This window comes from Elephantulus edwardii, unplaced genomic scaffold (genome assembly GCF_000299155.1).
Source record: "Elephantulus edwardii isolate Elephantulus edwardi_28Jun2011 unplaced genomic scaffold, EleEdw1.0 scaffold00051, whole genome shotgun sequence".
NCBI classification, from domain to species: domain Eukaryota; kingdom Metazoa; phylum Chordata; class Mammalia; order Macroscelidea; family Macroscelididae; genus Elephantulus; species Elephantulus edwardii.
In genome coordinates, this window is record NW_006399801.1 from 17,150,319 (window position 1) to 17,171,142 (window position 20,824).

At 38.8% G+C, this 20,824-nt stretch overlaps 1 protein-coding gene across 1 annotated transcript; it reads right to left on the minus strand.

Moving 5' to 3' along the window:
• Nucleotides 1-1,292: 1,292 nt before the first annotated feature.
• LOC102860482 (ATP synthase F(0) complex subunit C2, mitochondrial-like) lies at nucleotides 1,293-1,760 on the minus strand. Its single transcript, XM_006886760.1, has one exon. The coding sequence runs from the start codon at nucleotides 1,707-1,709 to the stop codon at nucleotides 1,293-1,295; it is 417 nt and encodes a 138-aa protein (XP_006886822.1). The 5' UTR covers nucleotides 1,710-1,760.
• Between the last annotated feature and the right edge of the window lie 19,064 nt (nucleotides 1,761-20,824).

Below are 20,824 nucleotides of genomic sequence, written 5' to 3' on the forward strand. Positions count from 1 at the left end.
GTTATGCCAAATAATTTTCCAAAAGATTTGATGGGGATTTTTAAGATTCTTTTTAAAATCTTTAGGATTTAAATATATAATGAAAATGAAATTCTATTTATCAGATGCAAGAATTCACACTTTGATAAAAGAGTGTGTAATTGTTCATTATAACTAGGTAATGACATGAAATCACACTTCATTGTTAAGGAGTCATATCCCATTATCTCATTAAACCTCCAAACAGTCTTTTAAAAATAATATCTTTTGTTTTAGAGATGAGTAAAGAGTAGCTGTTGATTGACAAGATTGTGATATCTTTGGTCTTCTTGTTACGTGTTACTCATAGCAACTCTATGTATAATAGCTCTCAAGCCTGCCCTACATTGAGTTAATTTTTGTCCTCTAAACACCTTCCTCCTTTACCCCAGTTACTGTGTTAATCCATTCCACCCAGTACATCCTGCGCTGCCCCCCCACCCTTCCATGCATGATGTCCTTCTTCAGACTGTTGGCCATTGTGACTTTTTTTGGGGGGGATGTTATTTTTATTAATTGCTACAATTGAATCTTCTACTTTGAATATATTGCCTACCTATTCCTAAAATGACCCATTCTTAAATATCCAGAGCAGATGTCCTGTAGTAGGACATAATGGACATCTTCTGAGTTTTCATAGTTTTTCACATCAAATGGTCCTGTCCACTTTCCATACCTAGGTTGAGTTACCAGTATCTGAGGAAGTTTCGCTTCTGCTTGATAGGAGGGCTAGTTCCATTTTTTTTTAAGGTTGAAAAGTTTTAATTATTTTTAAAATTATTTTTGCTTTAAACAATTTTTTTATTATACTAGTTCATCTACAAAATTCTAGTATATTGTTTTTCAGAACTGTTCTTCCAGTTTCCCTCGCCCTCCCCATTACATTGTACAACCCCATGAATAAGCTCCCCCTTCCCTTGCACATTCTCATCCCTCTGCTTCCACTCTCCCCTACCCTCTTGGTTACTTTTACTTATTCTACAAGGGTTTTATACAGTATTTGTCCTTGTGGGACCGAGTTAGTTCACTCAGCATAATGCCTTCCAGGCACTCCCAAGTTAGGTTATAATTAACAAAATCACCATTCCTGCACATTGTGACTTTTAAAAGGTTTTCCTTTCTCATTAATACAGTGTTTATTTATCTTCTTTCAGTAAAGCCCTGAGCCAATACTTTTCCCAGGGTGCCTGGGAAGATACAGGGAAAAGAATATATAGGGTAGAGGAGACAGAGAGGGGAGAAAACCAATAAACTGTGGGAGGTGGGACGCTCCTTCACATGGCGACAAGGATTGGAAAGGCCACCATCAGGCAAAAGAGGCCCATGGCCTTTGAGAGAGCGAAGTCCACAATGTCACAAGAGAAAAACAGCTGCTTCAGAGAAGGATTCCTGCCACAACCAGTGATGAGGCTCCCTAACACAGCTCCAGAGCCAGCCACTCCAACTGTGGCAGCCCCAGCCCCAAGAAACTTGGCTGCTGAGCCTCTATCCCTTGAGATGGTCCAGGTTTGGAAGCTGTGACTAGGGATAATTGAAATTAAGGAACATGGGGCTCTCAAGCAGCTGAAGTTTTCATCTGCCAGTGTCTCTGGTTGTTTCAGCACCACTGCAGACAATGGACGATGGCTCAGTAGCTGAGAGGCACTGTTGAGAAGGGAAGGGGTGGAGACAAGCTTGGGGCAGGCAAACATTTTCAGGGGGTGAGGGGCTGTGGCAGGAAAGCTGATCCCAGTGCAGAGAAGACAAAGAGAGGCCATTGTGACTATTTTGGACCTTGATTTTGAACTCACCAATCAATGATGTCTCCTTTGTGATGAACATTTGTCCGCTGCTGGTCATGTGACTCTGGTCCTTGTTTGGGCTACACTGGACACTGATGGTTTGACTCAGGTGAGGGACACAAGCAGTGTTCTTCTCACTATCATGTGGTTTCTGCAACAGTATTTTCCAAATTGTCTTAGTTTCTAAGGTCAATTTTTAGTTAATGGCTGCTGTCACGATGTTAACTGCATTCATGAGTCTTAAGAATCTGCTTCATCTTTATCCAGAAAGCATTTCCTTTGATATCGAGTGACCAAGGACAAGCTTTTAAACAATTTACAGAGGGTTCTATTTGTCTCTTTTCTCTAATTGTTCTGCTCAAGGAAGATAATGATTTCCAGTTTTTGTTTCTTAGTAAGCTCTCATACCTGCTAAAGTAAGAGTGGTGTTTAAATTTTCTCTCATTTAAAACGTTTTATGTGGTACATCTTGGACTTGCCTATAATTGTAGGATTTCCTTTAAATCGCATACACACTGATGATAATAATGAGCAACAAGTCAAAAACATACACTTTATATAGATGATCAAACTTACATTAAAAAGTGATGGAGCACATTAATTCTCAACTCCATTTGATGAAATGCTGTATTTATTTCTTCATATTAGTTTTAAAGTTCTAATTTTTGAAGTGTATAAAAAAGTACTCAGGAGCAACGGTGTCTCTCTGGAGACTAAGGTGCACCTGATACAGGCCATGGTCTTTGCAATTGCTTGTTATGCATCAGAGAGTTGGACAATGACTAGGGAGGACAGAAGGGGAGTTGATGCCTTTGAGCTGCGGTGCTGGAGGAGAATACTGAATGTACCATGGACTGCCAGGAAAACAAACAGATTCATCTTGGAGAGGATTAAACCAAGCTACTCCTTGGAGGCAAGGATTCTGGGGCTTCGTCTGACATACTTTGGACATGTTGCCAGGAGGGACGGGTCCTTGGAGAGGGACATCATGCTTGGGAGGGTTGAGGGACAGCGCAGGAGGGGAAGACCCTCTATGAGGTGGATTGATTCGGTGACTGGGGTAATCGGGATGGGTGTGTCAGATGCAGTGCAGTTGGCGCAGGATAGAGCAGGGTTTAGGGCTGTTGTGCATAGGGTCGCTATGAGTCGCAAACGACTCGACGGCACATAACAACAGAAAAGATTATATTACTTTAAAGGTCGGGAGGTTTGCAGTTGGAGAAGAGCAGTGAACATCCCATGGATGGCCAACAGAATGAACAGATGTCTTGGAGAGGGTGCAACGGGAGTGCACTTTGAAGGCAAGAATGATGACGCTTTGCCTCACATAGTTTGGGCATGTTGCTAGGAGGTGTTATTCCTTGGAGAATGACATAATACTCAGAACGAGGAGGATCAACAAAGAAGAGAAAGATCCTCATCTAGGTGGATTGACACGGTGACTGCTGTAATGGGCTCGTGTCTGTCAAGAAGCGTGGGGATGGCACAAGTTAGAACAGGGTTCAGATCTTCTGTTCATAGGGTCATTATGAGTTGTATTTGACTCAATGGCACCCAAGAACAACCACCACCACCACCAGCTACTACCATATTCTTCCTTAACCAAATTATGGACCAGTTCAATATTTTATGAAAGTGATGTATGGGGGAAAGAGAATAATATTGAAAATCTCTCTTTAAGGTGATATTTAGAATTAATTTTGCTTTATGTAGAATAGTTCCTAAGAAGTGGGTTTTGAAACTCTTGTCTACTGCAAAGAAATTTCCACCACTCAAATTTTCTCTTTCTTTTAGGAAAAAAGTTCACTATTAAAGATCGACAACTATGCTTGACTTGACCACACTTAACAACAGTTATGTAAAATTAACAATGACCAAAAGAACTAGAATAGGATCTCCGAAGTTGTGATATTTACTGTCAGAACCATGATGACCTAGTCCAGAGTGAGCCATGATGCTAACTCAAAGGCATCTCTGACAGTTCCAGTCCACCGGAAAAAGGCAGGTGGTTTTCTGCTGTTGAGATTTAAGAGCTCAGAAAACTAATGAAAGGTGGCAATAAATTGACACCAATTTGAAGACAGTGATTTGAGTCATTACAGAGGTGTGGCCTTTAAGTTACAGTGTAGGTTTCTACAGACTACTCCCTAGTACTAGAAAACGAAGCCCATATGTTGAAAGGCACTGGTATAGTTTGTGTAAGCATACCAAAGACAATCTAAATATAGCAAGGTACCTATTTGAATTGATTTTACCAGAAGTTGGAGAAAGTATGTCAGACAAACTTTGGTGATTCTTTAGTCTAAGGAGTATTTTGATTGTACTTCTTCCAGGACAGGTTTGTTTGCTGTTCTAGCAGTGCATGGTACATTCAGCATTTTCCAACAATGTAATTCAAAGGCAGCTATTCTGCTTATTCTTCCTTGCTAATTGTCCAGCTCTCATATGTACATGAGGTGATTGAAAACACAGTGATTCAGGTCAAGTGCCTCTTTATCTTCAAAGTCACATCTTTTCTTTTTGCAGCATATTTAGTTGATACAGTTTATCTCATTTTTCTGACTGATGCTTCTAAGACCATTGATTATGGAACTAAGTAAAAGAAAATAGTTGGCAACTTCCATCTTTTCAGTTCAACATGATAATGGTCACTTTGTGACAATTTTGTCTTCTTTAGGTTGAGCTGTATCTATACTGAAGGCTGTTGCCATTGATTTCCATCAGGAAGTCTTTCAAAGTCTCTTTGTTTTCAAGTATTAATATTGTTCTCTTTTCTTACAAGTTCTTTTCTGAATCTGGCTTAAATTAAGACAGTTCTCTGAGTTTAGATTGCTCTGTTTTGTACTTATCTTGAGCAAAATTTTACTTGCATGTGATAATGCTAAAGGAGTAGTGTTAACAGGGGAAAGGCCAAACCTGACTTCTACCTACTTCATAAAATGGAACTGTAGACATCAATAACATTCATAGCATCATACAAATACCTACAGGGTCAGTTATGCCACTTCACATGCTATTGCACTTATTTCTACTAATCACTGGGTCCAATATTTATTGCAAATTGACTCACAGACTTTACTCACAGTTGTGGGGCTTTTAAGGGAAATAGATTGGGGAGCAGGAGAGACAAAGAATATCATACCATAATGCAAGGTCAAATTTTATCCAGCAGTTTCAAGCCAGATTAATAAGGCACAATTCCTCAATTAGTTAAAATAGCTTCTCAATCAATAAGTGGAGGTCTAGGTTTAGTTCAGCAGCACAAATAAACCTCTGGCTTTCTCAACTGTCCTGCAAACTTTATCTCAGAGTAATTATATGTCAGCTTTCACTTCAATCATCCAGCAAGTAAAACCTATAACTATAACTCCCATCTCCAGGGTTCCTTTGTTTATACCTCTCTTCATACCACCACTGTGTCTCACAGTGTCTTCACAGTTCCCCCACAGTCTGAAAAACATTTTCTCATATATTGGTCCCACAGTTATGAATAATTTGCAAGACTATGAGTCCACAATTAAGGTAGTGGCAAACCATACCATCCCATGGGGATCAATGTCTAGAAATGCCAATCTACAAGGGATTTGACACCACAGATAATAATGACTTTGCCCAATGATTTTTTTTTAATTCTGCAATGTTATCTTTATTTGGAAATTTTGGAATGTGCTTTTGTTATTAAATTCTATCAAATCAGCTTGTTCTCATAGTGCTCCTATAGGCAACAACATGACACACTGCTTGATCTTGTGCCTTCCTCATAATTGCTGCTGTGCTTAAGCTCATCCTTGTAGTCACTGGATCAATACATCTCCTTGAGGGTCTTCTCTTCCACACCCTTTACCCTCCACTTTACCAAGTACACTGTCTTAGAGTATCCAACACCAAATCCACTGCCATTGAGCTGGCTTTGCCTCGGTGAGGCTGCAGATCCTTATAGAAGGAGACTTTCAGTCTCTTCTCCCAAGAAGCACCCATTGAATTTGAACCTTTCAGTCAGTAGTTTAACACAAAATGTATCACACTACTGTAGTTTAACACATAATATACTATTGTGATTCTGTCTTATAATACATAAATATTAAAACAAGTTGTTTGTGGAGGACTCATAGTGCTCTGAGGTATTCTTGGAACTAAATAAATTTATTAATGGAATAATGGAAATAACTCACAGACTTAAAGTTCTTTGGTGTCGATTATTATTCTGACTAAATACAGATAACACTGTATTTATTTATTTATTTTTTATTGATTCAGTAAGTAAAAAGCAATGACCTTTGTTAATGCAAAGTGTGACCTACTCATATAGAAATAGACCTTACTGAGGTCCTGTTCATTAAAGGATTCTGTTTCTCAGAATTGTGACTATGATGCAGAACATTGACTGCAAATGCTAATTTGTTCCTGCACTTAAGGTACTTTTCTTTCTGTCTTCAACAATATCTGATGTGTTTTCTTTTCTTCAGGAACTTTGTAAAAAAAAGAAATATATTAATTGTAGGGAGTGAATGAATAATAACTTCAAAATAACTTGCTCAAAAAGGTAAAATTAATTGTTGTTTTAAAATGCTTTCGTAGTGACCCTGTGAACAAAATACCTGAACACTTGTATAACTTTCATAGTTTCTCTAAGTTCATAGAGTTTTCAGAGGCAAACTATTTTAGAAGTAGATGCCACTCTTGTTTCCAAGCTTGTTTTAACCAGGGAGCTCCACCAAACACTGTCCAGCATGGGTAACCATTATCACATTTGACACATGAGTATCACAGTGTTTAACATCACAGCAACCACGAGTTACCTCTATAGCATGTTGACAGACCAGTGCTATACCACTTAGAAGAATGTGTGAGGGCCGCAGATTAAAATCACCCTCCTTTGGCTTGGTAGCGTAACTTTCTATCCTCTAGGCCAACAGAGCTCTCTCTATGACTCACAGCAATTCTATGAACAACAGATCAAACCCTTGCCCTATCCTACGCCATTCTCACAAGCCGAGATATATTTGATCCCATTGTTACAGTCACTGCATCGATCCATTGTGCTGAGGATCTTCTTTTCTTCTCTGACCTTCCACTACTATCAGCATGATGTTGTTACCCAAGGACTGGATCTTTAACTGTTGTTTGTTGTTGTTAAGTGCTCTTGAGTTGTAGATGACTCATAGCAACCCTATGAATGAAAGACCTAATTACTTGTATAACTTTCATCTAAACTTATCTGGTAGACTTTATATAAGCATGACACGGTATGTAACATATCAATCAAAAGGTAATTCTAACTAACCAGCCACTTCATTGGAGAAAGATTAACAATTTACTTGCAGAAAGGTTTACAACTTTGGAAACCCAATGGAGGGTCACTGAGTCAAAATCAACTTGACAGCAATTGGTTTCACATATGTATGACTGATGAAAATGACTAACACACTTGGTTTCTAATAGAAAGATTATTGGTTTAAGTACATTTTCAGGAGCCTCAAAAATAAGACTTGTGACCTCCTAAAATATCAGCCATTTAGAACCACATGACACACAGTTTTGCTCTGACACATGTTGAGTTTTCATGAGATAAAATCAATTCAGTGATGACTGACAATACATACTTCCAAAATAAGAAAATATACACACAGTGTAATCTTAACTCTAACACAAAGCTAAATGTCTTGATTCGGCATTAGGTTTAGTACTGAAAAAACCCTTTGTTGTTTTAGTACAAAAAAACTCCTTTATTACTATTGAGTCTGAACCCACACAGCTGACTCTCCAGAGGTTTTCAGAAACTAGAAATTACATGGATGGAGATTGTCCAACTTTATCTCATGGAACCACTGGTTGACTTGAACAGCCTGAGAGACATGACCTTTAAGCTAACAGTGTAACTCCCTCTGATTACAACACAGATATCAATTCTACTCCTCAACAAGATGGTAAAGACAATTTCCAGTTTTATCTGGAATGGAAAGAGATGCCAAATAAGCACTTCTGAAAAAGAGAAAAAAGGTAGAAGGCATCTCATTCTCTGATTTCAAATCCTACTGTACAACTGTTGTGGTAAAGATATCATGGTATTGGTACAGTGATAGACACATAGATCAGTGAAATATGAGAACCCAAAAATCAGCTCATCTGATTTTTTTACAAGGAGATGAAATCAGTTAAGTGGGGAAATGAAAGCCTCATTTAAATATTTCTTTCTTTTTTTATAACCTTCTGTCTTACAAATAAAGCATGGTGTTTTTCTGTGAGGATTACTATCTCCTTGTAGTGTTCCAAAAGTATATATGTTTAAGTTTTCTCTAAGGCACAGTTTTACTGTATCCAACACAATCCCAACTTTTGGACTTTTGGAGCATTTTCTTATTATTTTACCTTGTGTTATGTGAGCAAGTGAAGGGTCCAAAACTTTGCTCTGTTGTTAAGGATGACTATCCCTTAAGGAGGGAGTTTAGGTGGTCTTATGGGTGAGGAGTTGTGCTGCCAACCCACAGGCAAGTGATCTAAATCTACCAGTTGCCCCATTGGAGGAAGATGGGCAATCTCCTCCCGTAATAGTTACAGCCTCTGAAAACCCAATGGAGGGTCAGCTGTGAGTCAATTTCAACTCAATGACATGTAACAACATCTCTTGAGAAGACAGCTCTTCTCGTAATATTTTTTGCATGTCTTTCAATCTGAGAGGCTTGTCTTCTGGCATTCTAGAAGACTATACTCTGCTGCTATTCACTGGAGTTTCACTGACTACTTTTTTAAGAAGTACATCACTAGGTACTGTTTTTGAGACTGCCATATTCTTAAAGCTTCAATGAAACTTTCCACCACAGATGACTCTGCTGACATTTGATATATCAGGGACACAACTTCTAAAACTACAATATATATCACAGCATGACAAACTTGACCAATGAGGCAAAACTCAAAAAATCTTAAACTCATTGCTGTCAAGTGAGAATCAACACGGCAGACCCTAGAGTGAAGTTTTGGTGACTATATATTATCCAGAAGGAGATTTCCCAACTTTCCGCAGCAGAGCTGTTGATGAATTTAAACCACCGGAGGAGCAAGGCCTTTGGGTGAGCAGTACAACTCTCTACAGACTAGGCCACCAGAGCTTTCAGATGAGTGATGGGTCTAAAGGAAACCCAGAAGGGAAAAGTAAATAGAATAATAAACCAACCTCCAAACCAAAACCAAAACCCTAACCTAGGATCTGTATCCAGAAAGATCTGGAATCTTAGTAATAAGAACTTACTAACCACTCTTAGCTCATATCTAATAGAAAAATGTCCTGTTGAATCTCACAACTCGATGGGTTTATGATAAGCATCTGCCATACTTGCTTTAAGGCTCTCAGTGTTTCTTAAACACACACACACACACACACACACACACACACACACACACACACACACACTATTTTCTTTAGGAAGAGTTCCAAGAGTTAGTTAGTTAATGGAATTCAAATGCAAGTAAAATCACTTCTCATTCCTACTTCTGGTGACCTTCTAGATTTGTGAGGTTGTAAATCTTTACAGGAGGAAATTGTCCATCTTTCTCCTAAAAAGCAGCTGGCAGATTTGAACCACTGATGTTCAGGTTAGCAGTTCAACATATAACTCACTATGCCACTAAGGCTTCTTCTGAGAGATATTAATTAGGGGGTCTTATTAAAAGAAATGCATTTTCTTACTCATCATTTTTGTTGTTCATATTTGACATTTCTTTACAAAAAAGTGAAAAGGAATTTATTTTCCCTTTCAGAAATTTTGAGTTCCTTTTTGAAGAGCTGTGATAGTTCACTTGATAGAGCTCCTTAAAATTTGAAGTATTTACTTGGAAAGATATTTCAGACATTTCCTGTTATTTAAAAAGGAAATAAGAGGCTAAGACAGTATTTATTAGAATAGTGCTTTGAAATTATAGTATTCTTAAAGTGAAATAAATGATTTGAAGAGTACATGCAAAATATACACAAAGTACAGCACATTATTTTGCTGTCAACTGCTTAATCAGTTATTCTATTAAAAGACAGCAGTCACAATAGTTTTTTCAGGGCATATTGGAGAATGAAATGAAAAAATTGTTCATCTTTCTCAAAATATTACAAGAACATGTCAAACAAGTATATGCTTCTGTTAAACTATACTAAAAGCTGTGAAAATGATAATGTGTAAGACAGGTATCTGGGTAAATATTCAGCTACTAACCTAAAGGTTAGAGGGTTGAATTTAGCTAGCTTTTTGAAGAAAGATCTTATGATTTCCTTGAGGAGAAATTCTACTCTGGTACATGAGGTCATTATGACTTGGGATCAACACAATGACATCAAACACCAACACCATCACCACTACAACTGCCACCACTACCACCACCACCACTACCACTCTTGCCAGCCACCACCACACCACCTCCACTACCTCTGCTACCACTGCTGCCATGACCACCTCACCACTACTGCCACCATACCACCACCACAGTCACCATACCACCACCACTGCCATCATACCACCACCAACACCGCTGCCGCCACCACTGCTGTCACCACCCCTGCTGCCACCACCACTACACCATCACCTCCTTCACCAATACCACCAGCACACCACCACCAGCACTGCTACCTCCACCACACCACTACCACCACTGCCGTCACATCATCATACCACCACCACTGCCACCACCACTGCCTCCACCACCGCTTTCACCACCACCACCGCCACCATCGCTGCCACCACCACCAACACCACCGGCACCAGACATATTTCAATGACTCAAGGATTATGCTAACTCTGGAGAACTGTTTATTGGTTTATTACTCATGGTAGCACTAGTCAAAGAATCAAAAGACATATTGCATTGTGGAAATCTGCTGTCTAGAGCCTCTTTAAGCACTAAAAGACAATCATGTCCTTTTAAAACTAAAGTGCTTCTAATGTAAGTCATAGTACTTTTAGTTATATTTTTTGCATCTGAATATTGAACAGTAAGGAAGAGTGAAGAAGAATGTATGACTTTGAACTGTGGTGTTGGAGAAGAGTATTGAATACCTGAAGGACTGTGAGAAACCATTACATCATCCTTTGGTGAAATACAGTCAGAGTGTTCCTTAGAAGTGAGGATGATGAAATTTTGTATAATTTACTCTGGGCAAAGTGTCAGGTGTAACCAATGAGAAATGTGAAAAAGGCATTTTGTCAGGAAAAGTGGAATCAGTGAAAGATAGAAAAACCCTCACGAAGTAGATTGACACAGAGACTATTACAATGGAATAGAGTTTTACAAGGGCTGTGAAGACGGAGCAGGATAGATAGAACAGAGCAAGATTCAGATCTGTTGTTCATAGTTTTGCTATGAGTAGTTGTCAACTTGATGACACCCAAACAGCATAGCAAATGAAAACAGTATGTTTCTTAGATGTGTGATGGAGAGACTTTGATTCATTTCATTTGGACATATCATCAGGAAAAAACAGTCTATAGAAGAGCATATTATGATTAATAGAGGAGGAGGTCAATGAAAATGAGAGAAATTTTCAATGAGATTTTTGTTTTGTTGTTAGGAGCCACTGAGTCAGGTACAATGCATAGCAACCCTGTGAACATCTGATCTGAACCCTGTCCTGTCCTGTGCCATCCTCACAATCATTGACACACTCAAATCCGTTGTTGCAGTCACTGTGTCAACCTACCTGGTTGAAGGTCTTCCTCTCCTTTACGGGCCATCAACCTTCCCAAGCATGATAGCCCTCTTCAAGGAGGACTCTGGCTGCACATTCTCCAAGATATTTTGTTTGTTCTTTTGATAGTCCACAGATATTCAGTATTCTTCTTCAAACCACAATTCAAAGGCATCATTTCTTCTTTTATCATCATTATTCATCGTCCAGCTCTCATATGCCTAGCAAGTGATTGAAAAGATCATGACCTGGATCAGGTAAATCTTAGTCCTCAAACTGGTGTCATTGCTCCTCAGTAATTTGGAGAGGTCCCTGAATAGAGACTTTGCCAGTGCAATATTTCTCCTGTTCTGACTGCTGGTGCCAAGTGTATTGATTTTGGATTCAAGTAAGATGAAGTCGTTGACAGTCTCAGTCCTTTCTCCATCAGTCATAATGTTGCCTATTGGTCCAGTGGCTAGGAGATAAATTGACTTAATGTCTACAATAATAAACTTAACAATTTTATTACCCAGGGAATTTATAGTTCCCACTTCTGTGGTTTAGTGTGTGATGCCCCCTGGTGGGAACCTGCATAATTGCATGGATCTGAAGCCCCGACCTACTAATTTCAGCTTCAGAGGCCCTGTGGGACCAATGCTTTTGTTAGTTGCCATGAAGTCAACTTTGACTCATAGCAACTCTGTACAACAGGGCAAACACTGCCTGATCTTGTGTCATCCTCACAATCACTGCTGTGATTATTGTAGCAGATTATATTAATGGAAGATAAATCCATAATCTCTCAAACATGCCTTTCCATGACTGAAAAAGTGGTTTCAACAACAACAACCAAAAATTATTTGACCTTGAAAGAATCAAATCATTATATCAATAATTTCAGGACCAGATAGTAGTGCCTTCTGTTATAAAACAAATTATCATGAGTTGAGGCCCATTGATGACAGTCTACAAAGACCAGATGGTATGGGTGTGTTACAGTTATTTAACTGATTCCTTTCGATGTCTCTGTCGTTGCAGGTTTTTAAATGCTGCCTCTGACACTTATGGTCTATGTGACCCTTGAAAATTATTTAACTTCTCCGTGCCTTAGTGTGCTACAATGCAGAGATAATAACAACACAATATTACTTATAATGCAGTTATAATAACAGTAGGTCCCTGGAGTCAAGGATTCTGAAGCTTCGCCTGAGTACTTTGGGCATGTTGCAAGGAGGGACTGGTCCTTGGAGAGGAACATCATGTTTGGCAGAGTGGAGGGGCGGCAAAAGAGAAGAAGACCTTTGGTGAGATAGATCGATTCTGTGACTGGAGCGGTGGGAATAAGTGCGTTTGAGATGGCTAGGTTGGCACAGGATAGAACAGCATTTAGAGCTCTTGTACATAGGGTCGCTATGAGTCGCAAGTGACTCGATGGCACATAGCAACAACAACAACAACAACAACAAGGTACCTCAAGGGATTTTGTAAAGATAGCCAAAAATAATGCATGGGAAGCAAATAGAAGGATATCAAACATATTATGTCTTCAATATTGATTTTACATGTTTTTGACATGATAACAAAGATGGATAGCCTCCCCCTGTGATTGAACCATGTTTGAAAACCTGCTGGGTGACCAGCTATGGGCAAGTTCTGACTCAATGGTACACAAGAACAATATTAATCTTACTGTTTTTCTTCAACTGGAACTCTCTTTGTTGTTGAATAAGAATTGACTCTTAGCTGACCCTCCTTTGGGTTTCTGAGGCTATAAATCATATGAGAGGAGATTGCCCACTTTTCTCCCTCAGGATCTCTGGTAGTTTTGAACCTCTAGAGACGTACCTTTGGGACAGAAGAACAACTTCCTATGGCTTATGCCACCAGAGCTCCTTTGATGGATTTTACTTTTGTTATGATAAGGTTAACAACTCTAGTTTGCTAGGAGGTGCACTTTCTTTATCAGGTCTGTGAAAACTTCACAGATAACCTACAGAAGGTATTTGTATCAGGAAACAAAGGTATAATTTCACCAAGTCAGCATAGCTAGGTCTTCACCATTGATGTTGTGGAGATCCTTAAGAGTCAGTTCTGACTCATAGTCACTATATTTTATTAGAACAAAATCTTTCGTCTTGCATCATGCTGGCAATCATTGATGTTGAAGCCCATGTTGCAGCCACTGTCCCAATCCCTCCTGTTGAGAGTCTTCCTCTTTTCCCCTGGCTTACCTTTCTGCAGCAACTGGCTTCTTCTAATAACGTGGTTGGCCAGGATAAGTGAAGCAAAATCTCATCAACTTTCTTTCCATGATGTCTTCTGATTGTACTTGTTCTGAGGCTGATGGTTCTTCTGGCAAGCCTTGACATTTTCAGTTTTCTTCACAAATATTGTAATTAAACTGTATAAATTCTTTTTCTTTCTTCCCATTCACATATGTAATTGAAAATATTTTACCTTGGGCAGGGCTCTTTAGTCTTCAAAAGGACATATTTGCTCTTTAATGCTTTAAGGAGTTTGTGTGCAGCATATTTTCCATAGCAATGCAATGTCTCTTGGTTTGACTGTTTCTTCCCTAGGTGTTGATTGTATATCCAAATAAAATTAAATCCTTGACAAGGTCCATCTTTTCTCCAATTATTGTTGCTTATTCATCTATTTGTGAAGGTTTTTTTAAATTTTTGCTGTGTGTTGAAGTATATATAATATACACTGAAAGCTGTAGTCCTTGATTTTCGTTAGGAAGTGCATGACTAATGATTATAAATTAATTTTTTTTACGTATATCATCGTTTCTTTCCCCCATCTATTATACAGGGATATTAAGAATTTTCACTTCCTTGCTTAAGGGGATAATCTGAATTTCATGGGCTCATAGAAGATGCCTCAAAGGATTTTTAAATATGAATCCAGCCCTCAGACTCTGTCTCGGAATGGTTGTATTTCCCCATCTGTGCCTCCGGAGAGTTCTCAGAAAAGAGAAGGTGAAAATTGTCCCTATCTGAAAACCAGTTGGGCAACTTTTCTGGCACTAGTTAAAATGCATGATGGTCTTACAGTGAGCAAAAGTCTCTGGTCTGGGGAGGAACCTGCTTTTCTAGGCTTATTTCTGGTATTTTGTTGCTCTCTGGGTTCATTCCTCCAGCTGTTAGTGTTTTTGCAAAGATAAAGCTTTTCAGTGTTCACAAGCTGATTCACTATTTCTACTTTTTTTCTCAGCTCCACAGAAATGTCTTATTTTTTATTCTTATTTTTATTGTCGTTATTATCATTGCTTCCCTCTCCACGTATTCTCCAAACTATTTCCATAAATCTTAAATCTTCAATGTGACACCCATCTGCCTCACTCTCAATTCACTGCAATGAGTTTATTTTTTAAATGATACTTGAAATTCGTAGATATTAGCATAATTGTACCTATCACCTTCTCCTCCTAACTCACTCTCTACCAGTTCTTGAAAGGCTATAACAGTGTTTTTCCCAAATCTTTACCTTAGGAAAGGTAAAGGAAAGGAAAGGACTAGGAAAGAACTTTGCACATAAAGGGAGCTAAATAATTATTTATGGATGTGATGAATGAACACATTCAATGACTGTTTTATTTTTGAATTACAAAAGCCGTTTCTTTAGTCAAAATAATTTGTTTAAAAAATTATTTGTTCCTTGCTGTTCTCTCCCAAAATATTTGACTGTCAAACTTTACTTTGATAGATATTATTAAGCCTGATGTAGGAAAAACTCTAGATTACTGGAAATGTGATAATACTGTTGGACAGTGAGCATCTTGTGGTATTGATCTTGATTAATACATGTAAAATTATCCAGTGAATCATGACAAGGTGAAACCTTGCAGTTTTTAGCCACCTTTGTGTCACCCAGGACTACCCTTCAAACCACTTGAGCTATGTCACGGTTATTTGATAAGGTCTTTTGATAAAGATATTTGGTAAGGTTTTTGTTAGCTGCTGGTGAACCAGCCTCAACCCTGCATACAGCAGAACACATTCTGGCAGCTCGTGCACAATTCTCATGAGCAGTTGTGGCTCACACCCTTGGGACCTATAGGCTTTCATTTCTTTATGAAAAGTTACGGTTTTTTTCTTTTGAGAGCTACTAATTCTTCTATCTGGTGGCCTCAGTCTGTGTTATTCCCATGAAAACAACAGCACGAAAAGAGCAGGGGGCACTTTCAAAAACAAAGGGTTCATAAATGTGAGTTAGAAGGTGGAGGCTGCTGTGTCCTGGTTTCTCTGAGCAGCACCATGATGGTGAGTCTCTGCCTGGAGGCGGAGAGAGGCTTGCTCCGGATTTATTTCACGTATGACTCCTCAGAGAGTTCAGGGTTGGCCTTGCATATGGTACTGCTAAAATAAAAAATAAAAATACAGTTCTGGTTGTATTTGGAACAATTTTTTAAAATTTGTAATTTGGTCAATTAGCATCAGTTCATTAAGGTATCAAAAAATGATGATGGAGTCTTTCTGTGTGTCAAACTAGAACTAAACTAGTTGCCATCAAGTTAAATCTGGCTTGTAGCTCCTGGACAGAGTAGAATTGCTCCACAGGGTGGTTGTTTTTGTTGTTAGGTGCCACCAAATAGAGAATAATTCATCAGGACCCTATAAGCAAATCCTGTCCTATCCTGTGCCATCCCTTCCTTCTCTGATACACTTGAGCTCATTTACTGTGTTCACTGCATCAGTCCATTTTGATGGGGGTCTTCCTCTCTTTCACTTACCCTTCACTCTTTTAAGCATGATATCCCTTTCCAAGGAATAGCCTCATGTCCAAAGTATGAGAGACAAAGCTTTGCTATCCTTGCCTCTAAGGAGCATTCTGGCTGTACCTTTCCCAGTCATACCTGTTCATTCTTTTGGCGGTCCATGGGACATTCAGTACTCTTCTCCAACCACAATTCAAAGGTGTGTGGTAATATGTATTAAGGAGTCCTAACCAACTCACAGCTGACATTCCTGCAGGTTTTCAGAGACAGTAAACCATCTGCAAGAAGATTATCTATTTTTCTCCTGCAGGGTGCTTGGTAAATTGGAATGGTATGCCTTCAGCTTAGCTGCCCAACTCCTTACTTTTATTCCATTACCCAGAGCTCCCTGCTGCACAGGGTAGTCCTCGTGAATGCAGACTGTCATATCTGCCTCTCTTGGAGTAGCTCGTGAGTGTGTACCACTGACCCTTAGGTTAGCATTTGAGCATTTAGTCACTGCGACACCCAATTGTACTTTCTAGCTGTCAAACACTCTAATACAGGTCTCCAGTCTTCTCTCCTTCCTTTATCTCATGATCTGACAGTTCTTTGCTCATTTCTCATCCCCTCCTTGTTGTTGACTGTAGTTGCTGTTGAGTTGACTCTGAGACCCTGTGTATGCAGAATGGAGCTGCACTCAGAGGGTTTTCAAGGTGGTGACTTTTTAATGTCAGATAGTCAAGCTGTTGTTCAAAGCATCTCAGGATGAATTTGAAGAACCAAAATAGAAGTAAAATTGATGCTTTTGAATTGTGCTACTAGCAAAAATGTATTAAACAAATTGTTACTGTTCTTATTGTTGTTATGTGCCATCAAATACCTGTGACTTATAGTAACCTTGTGCACAATAGCTCTGAACTCTCTTCTATCCTGAGCCAGTCTCACTGCCTCCAATACAACTTCCCGCATAACCCCAGTTACTGTGTCAATCCATCTCCTCTCCTGCCTTCTTCTCCTGCATTGTCCCTTCACCCATCTAAGTATCTTGTTCTTCTCTAAGGACTGATCACTTCTGGCCATGTGCCCAAAGTATGTGAGATGGAGTTTTAAAATCCTTGGCTCCAATGAGCAACCTTGGTTTCACCTTCTCCTGCTAGACCTGTTAGTTCTCTTGGAAGTCCATGGTATGTATGTTCAATGCTATTCTCCAGCACCACAAATCAAAGTTATTGATTCTTCTCTCATTGTCAGTCATTGCCTGACTCTCTGATGCATAATAAGTAATTACAAAGACCATTGTTTGGATCAAGAATATCTTAGTCTCTAGACTAACACTGTTGCTCTTCAACACTCTGGAGAGGTTACTGACAGCAGATTTACCTAATACATTTTGTCTTTTGAAATCCTGACCATTGGTGCTAAGAGTGTTGATTGTGGGAAAAAACAAGCTGAAATTGGTAATAATCTCAATCACTTATAAATATTAGAGGCTGACAATAGAAAAAGAAAAAAAATCACAAACCAAAACACAACACCCAAAAGAAAGCAAAGAATCTATCTTGGAAGAAGTGCAGCCAAGTGTTCCCTAAAGGCAAGGATTTTGTCTCACATACCTGGAAAATGTGGGTTCGGCCCATTAACAAGATGGACTGACACAGTGTTGACAATAGTGAAGCGCAGTATAGACAGTGAGGACAGCACAGGAAAAGTAAAGTTTCCATCTGTTGTGCATTGCCTCACTATGACTTGAATGCACTTAAAACCCCACAACTAACAGAGGCCTTTTTCCATTCACACCACCCAGGGACTCTGACTCCTCAGCTTCCATTCCGTCTTTAACACTTAGCTCAGTTGGGTCGTATGTCAGGAAGCCTGCCATGACGTGCAGTCTTATTTAGTCTGTCTTTCTACTCTTCTCAACTCTTTTTTGACTTCACCAAGTTTTCATTTCATTTGTCTTTTTATTTTTTGGAAGTTAGCATTCATTAACATAGCTTAAGAAAACTTTCAAGTATACCTTTTATACCATCGACTACTTATCATTACAGTATGAGCATTTGGCAATGATATAAAATAATCTTCATAAATATAATTTGAAGGCATTCCATTGTACTTACAAGAACCATTATACAAATTTTACCAGAATTTAGTTCCAATGAAAATGTCTATAAATGGATTTTTTGAGGCAGCATAATACAGTGAAAATTACCCTGAAAAGGATATTGTATCAGAGTGACAGACTAAATACAGGTGCTTACTTCTTATTCCTTTTTCACATCCCTAAAAATTATATAAAAGAGAATTTTTAGAAAGAATCGATCATAACACTTCTGGTAAATAATAATGATAATAAAAAAGGGGCTTTTTTATTAGAGCAGCAGGAATATGCAAGCATCTAAGGTTATAATCACTTGTTTTTAGGTCATAGAGTTTAGTATGACTCAGAGTGACCCTATGAACAACAGATCTGATCCTGTCCTGTCTTGTGCCATCCTCCTTCTCTGACACATTTGAATTTATTGCAGCAGTCATCACATCAATCTTCCTAGTTGAGAGTCTTTCTCTCTTTTGCTGACTCTCCACCCTTGCAAGCATGATGTCCTCTCTAAGAGATAACATCTCCTAACAACATTGCTGAAGTCTGTGAGATGAAATTTGCTATCTTTGTATTCAAGGAACACTCTGGTGTACTTTCTTCAAGACATATCTGTTTATTCTTTTGGTAGTCCAGGAGATAGTCAATACTCTTCTCCAATACCACTGCTCAGAGGTATTGATTCCTTTTCTGTCATCATTATTCATTGTCTAGCTCTCAGAGGTGTAGCAAGTGAATGAAAAGAACATGTCCTGAATCTGGCACACCTTGGTCTTCAAATTGATATAATTTCTCCTCAATAATTTGTAAAGGTACCTTACTGTTGACTTTCCCAGTGCAATCTGTCTCCTAATCTACTGAGTGCTGGTAGCAATGGTGCTGTTGTGGATAAAGTAAGATGAAGCAGTTGACTGTTTTCTATCTTTTATCCATTTATTATGGTGTTACTTACCGGTCCAATGTTGAGAATTTTAGGGTTGTTGATGTTGAGATGTAACCCATTGAAAGCTGTAGTCTTTGATCTTCTGCAGAAAGTATGTCAAGTCCTCTTTACTTTCAGCAAGCAAAGTTGTGTGACAGGTGGATGAGGAGTTTTCTATGATAATGATGACATATTCTTCATCATAGAGTCTAATTTCTTCCATGATTTTCTCAGCATACAGATTAAATAGGTATGGAGAAAAGAAACAACCCTGACATATACTTTTCCTAATTTTAAACCATGAAATATTCTCTAGTCATACCTCAGCCTCTTGGTTGTGGTATAGATTTCTCATGAGCCTAATAAAGTATTTTGGGATTCTCATTCTTAGTAATAATAACAATAATTTGTTATAATTCACACAGTCAAGTGTCTTTGAATAGTCAGTAAGGCACAGATACACATTCTATGGTGGTCTATGCTTTCAGCCTGAGTCCATCTGACACGGTGCCTTGGCCTTTTCCAAACTCAGCTTCAAGTTCTAGAAGTTTTTGGCCTATGTAAAGTTCTACTCATTTTTGTAAGACCTTCAGTAATATTTTGCTTATATATGATATTAATTATATTGTTGGATCCAACATTCTGTTGGATCACCTTTCTTAGGAATGAGAATAAATGTGGATCTCTTCCAGTAAGTCAACCAGGCAGCCATTGTCAAAATTTCTTGACATAGATTGATAAGTATGTCCAGGGCTGCATCTGTTAGATGAAACATGTCAACTAGCATTTCATCAATTCTTCGGACTTTATTAATTGCCAATACCTTCACTGAAAGTTGAACTTCCCCATTCACCTCCATTGGCTTTTTATCACATTGGGACCATAATCACTTTGGTCATAATTTCAAGAGGAATCAATGCTTGGAGACAGAGATCACGCTGTGAAAGGTAGAGGGTCAGTGAAAAATGAAAATACATAAGATCGATTGTCACAGTGAATGTAACAACGGGCTCGAGCATCTCAGAAGTCATGAGGATGACAAAGATTAGGATAAAGTTTAGATCTGTTATTTGTAGGGTTGTTATGGGTTGTAGTCAAATTAGTGACACTTAACAACAACAGGGTCACATATCAGAGGAAGACAGAAGGATTGCTAAGAAGATCTGAGGGCGATTTCGATAACTGGACTATGATGAAGGAATGGCTTTGAATGGCTGGATGAAACGGCCTATCCGGTTCGTCAGTGTGCCAAGGTATAGGCACAAGTGCAATCTAGCTTCAAGTTGAAGCACCAAAGCTGAGGAGTTTAGATAATCTCTTTGATGCTTGCACACAGTTGTGATGGAGAAGAATGAGCACATTGAAGATAAATTTTGGAGCTGTTTAGACTATGATAGATGTGTGTGTGTGCGTGTGCGTGTGTGTGTGTGTGTGTGTGTGTGTGTGTGCTTGTGTGATTATATACTATTGTTCAATGAGTGGGGAAATGAGGGTAGGTGTGTCAGAGACAATAAGATTGGCAGAGGATAGTGCAAGTTCCAGGGCTGTTATAGATATGGTCACTATGACCTATGTAAGCAACTCGACAGCACATAACAACACAACAACAACATAACTCTACAAAAAGAAAATAAAAGACTTTAAACCAGGA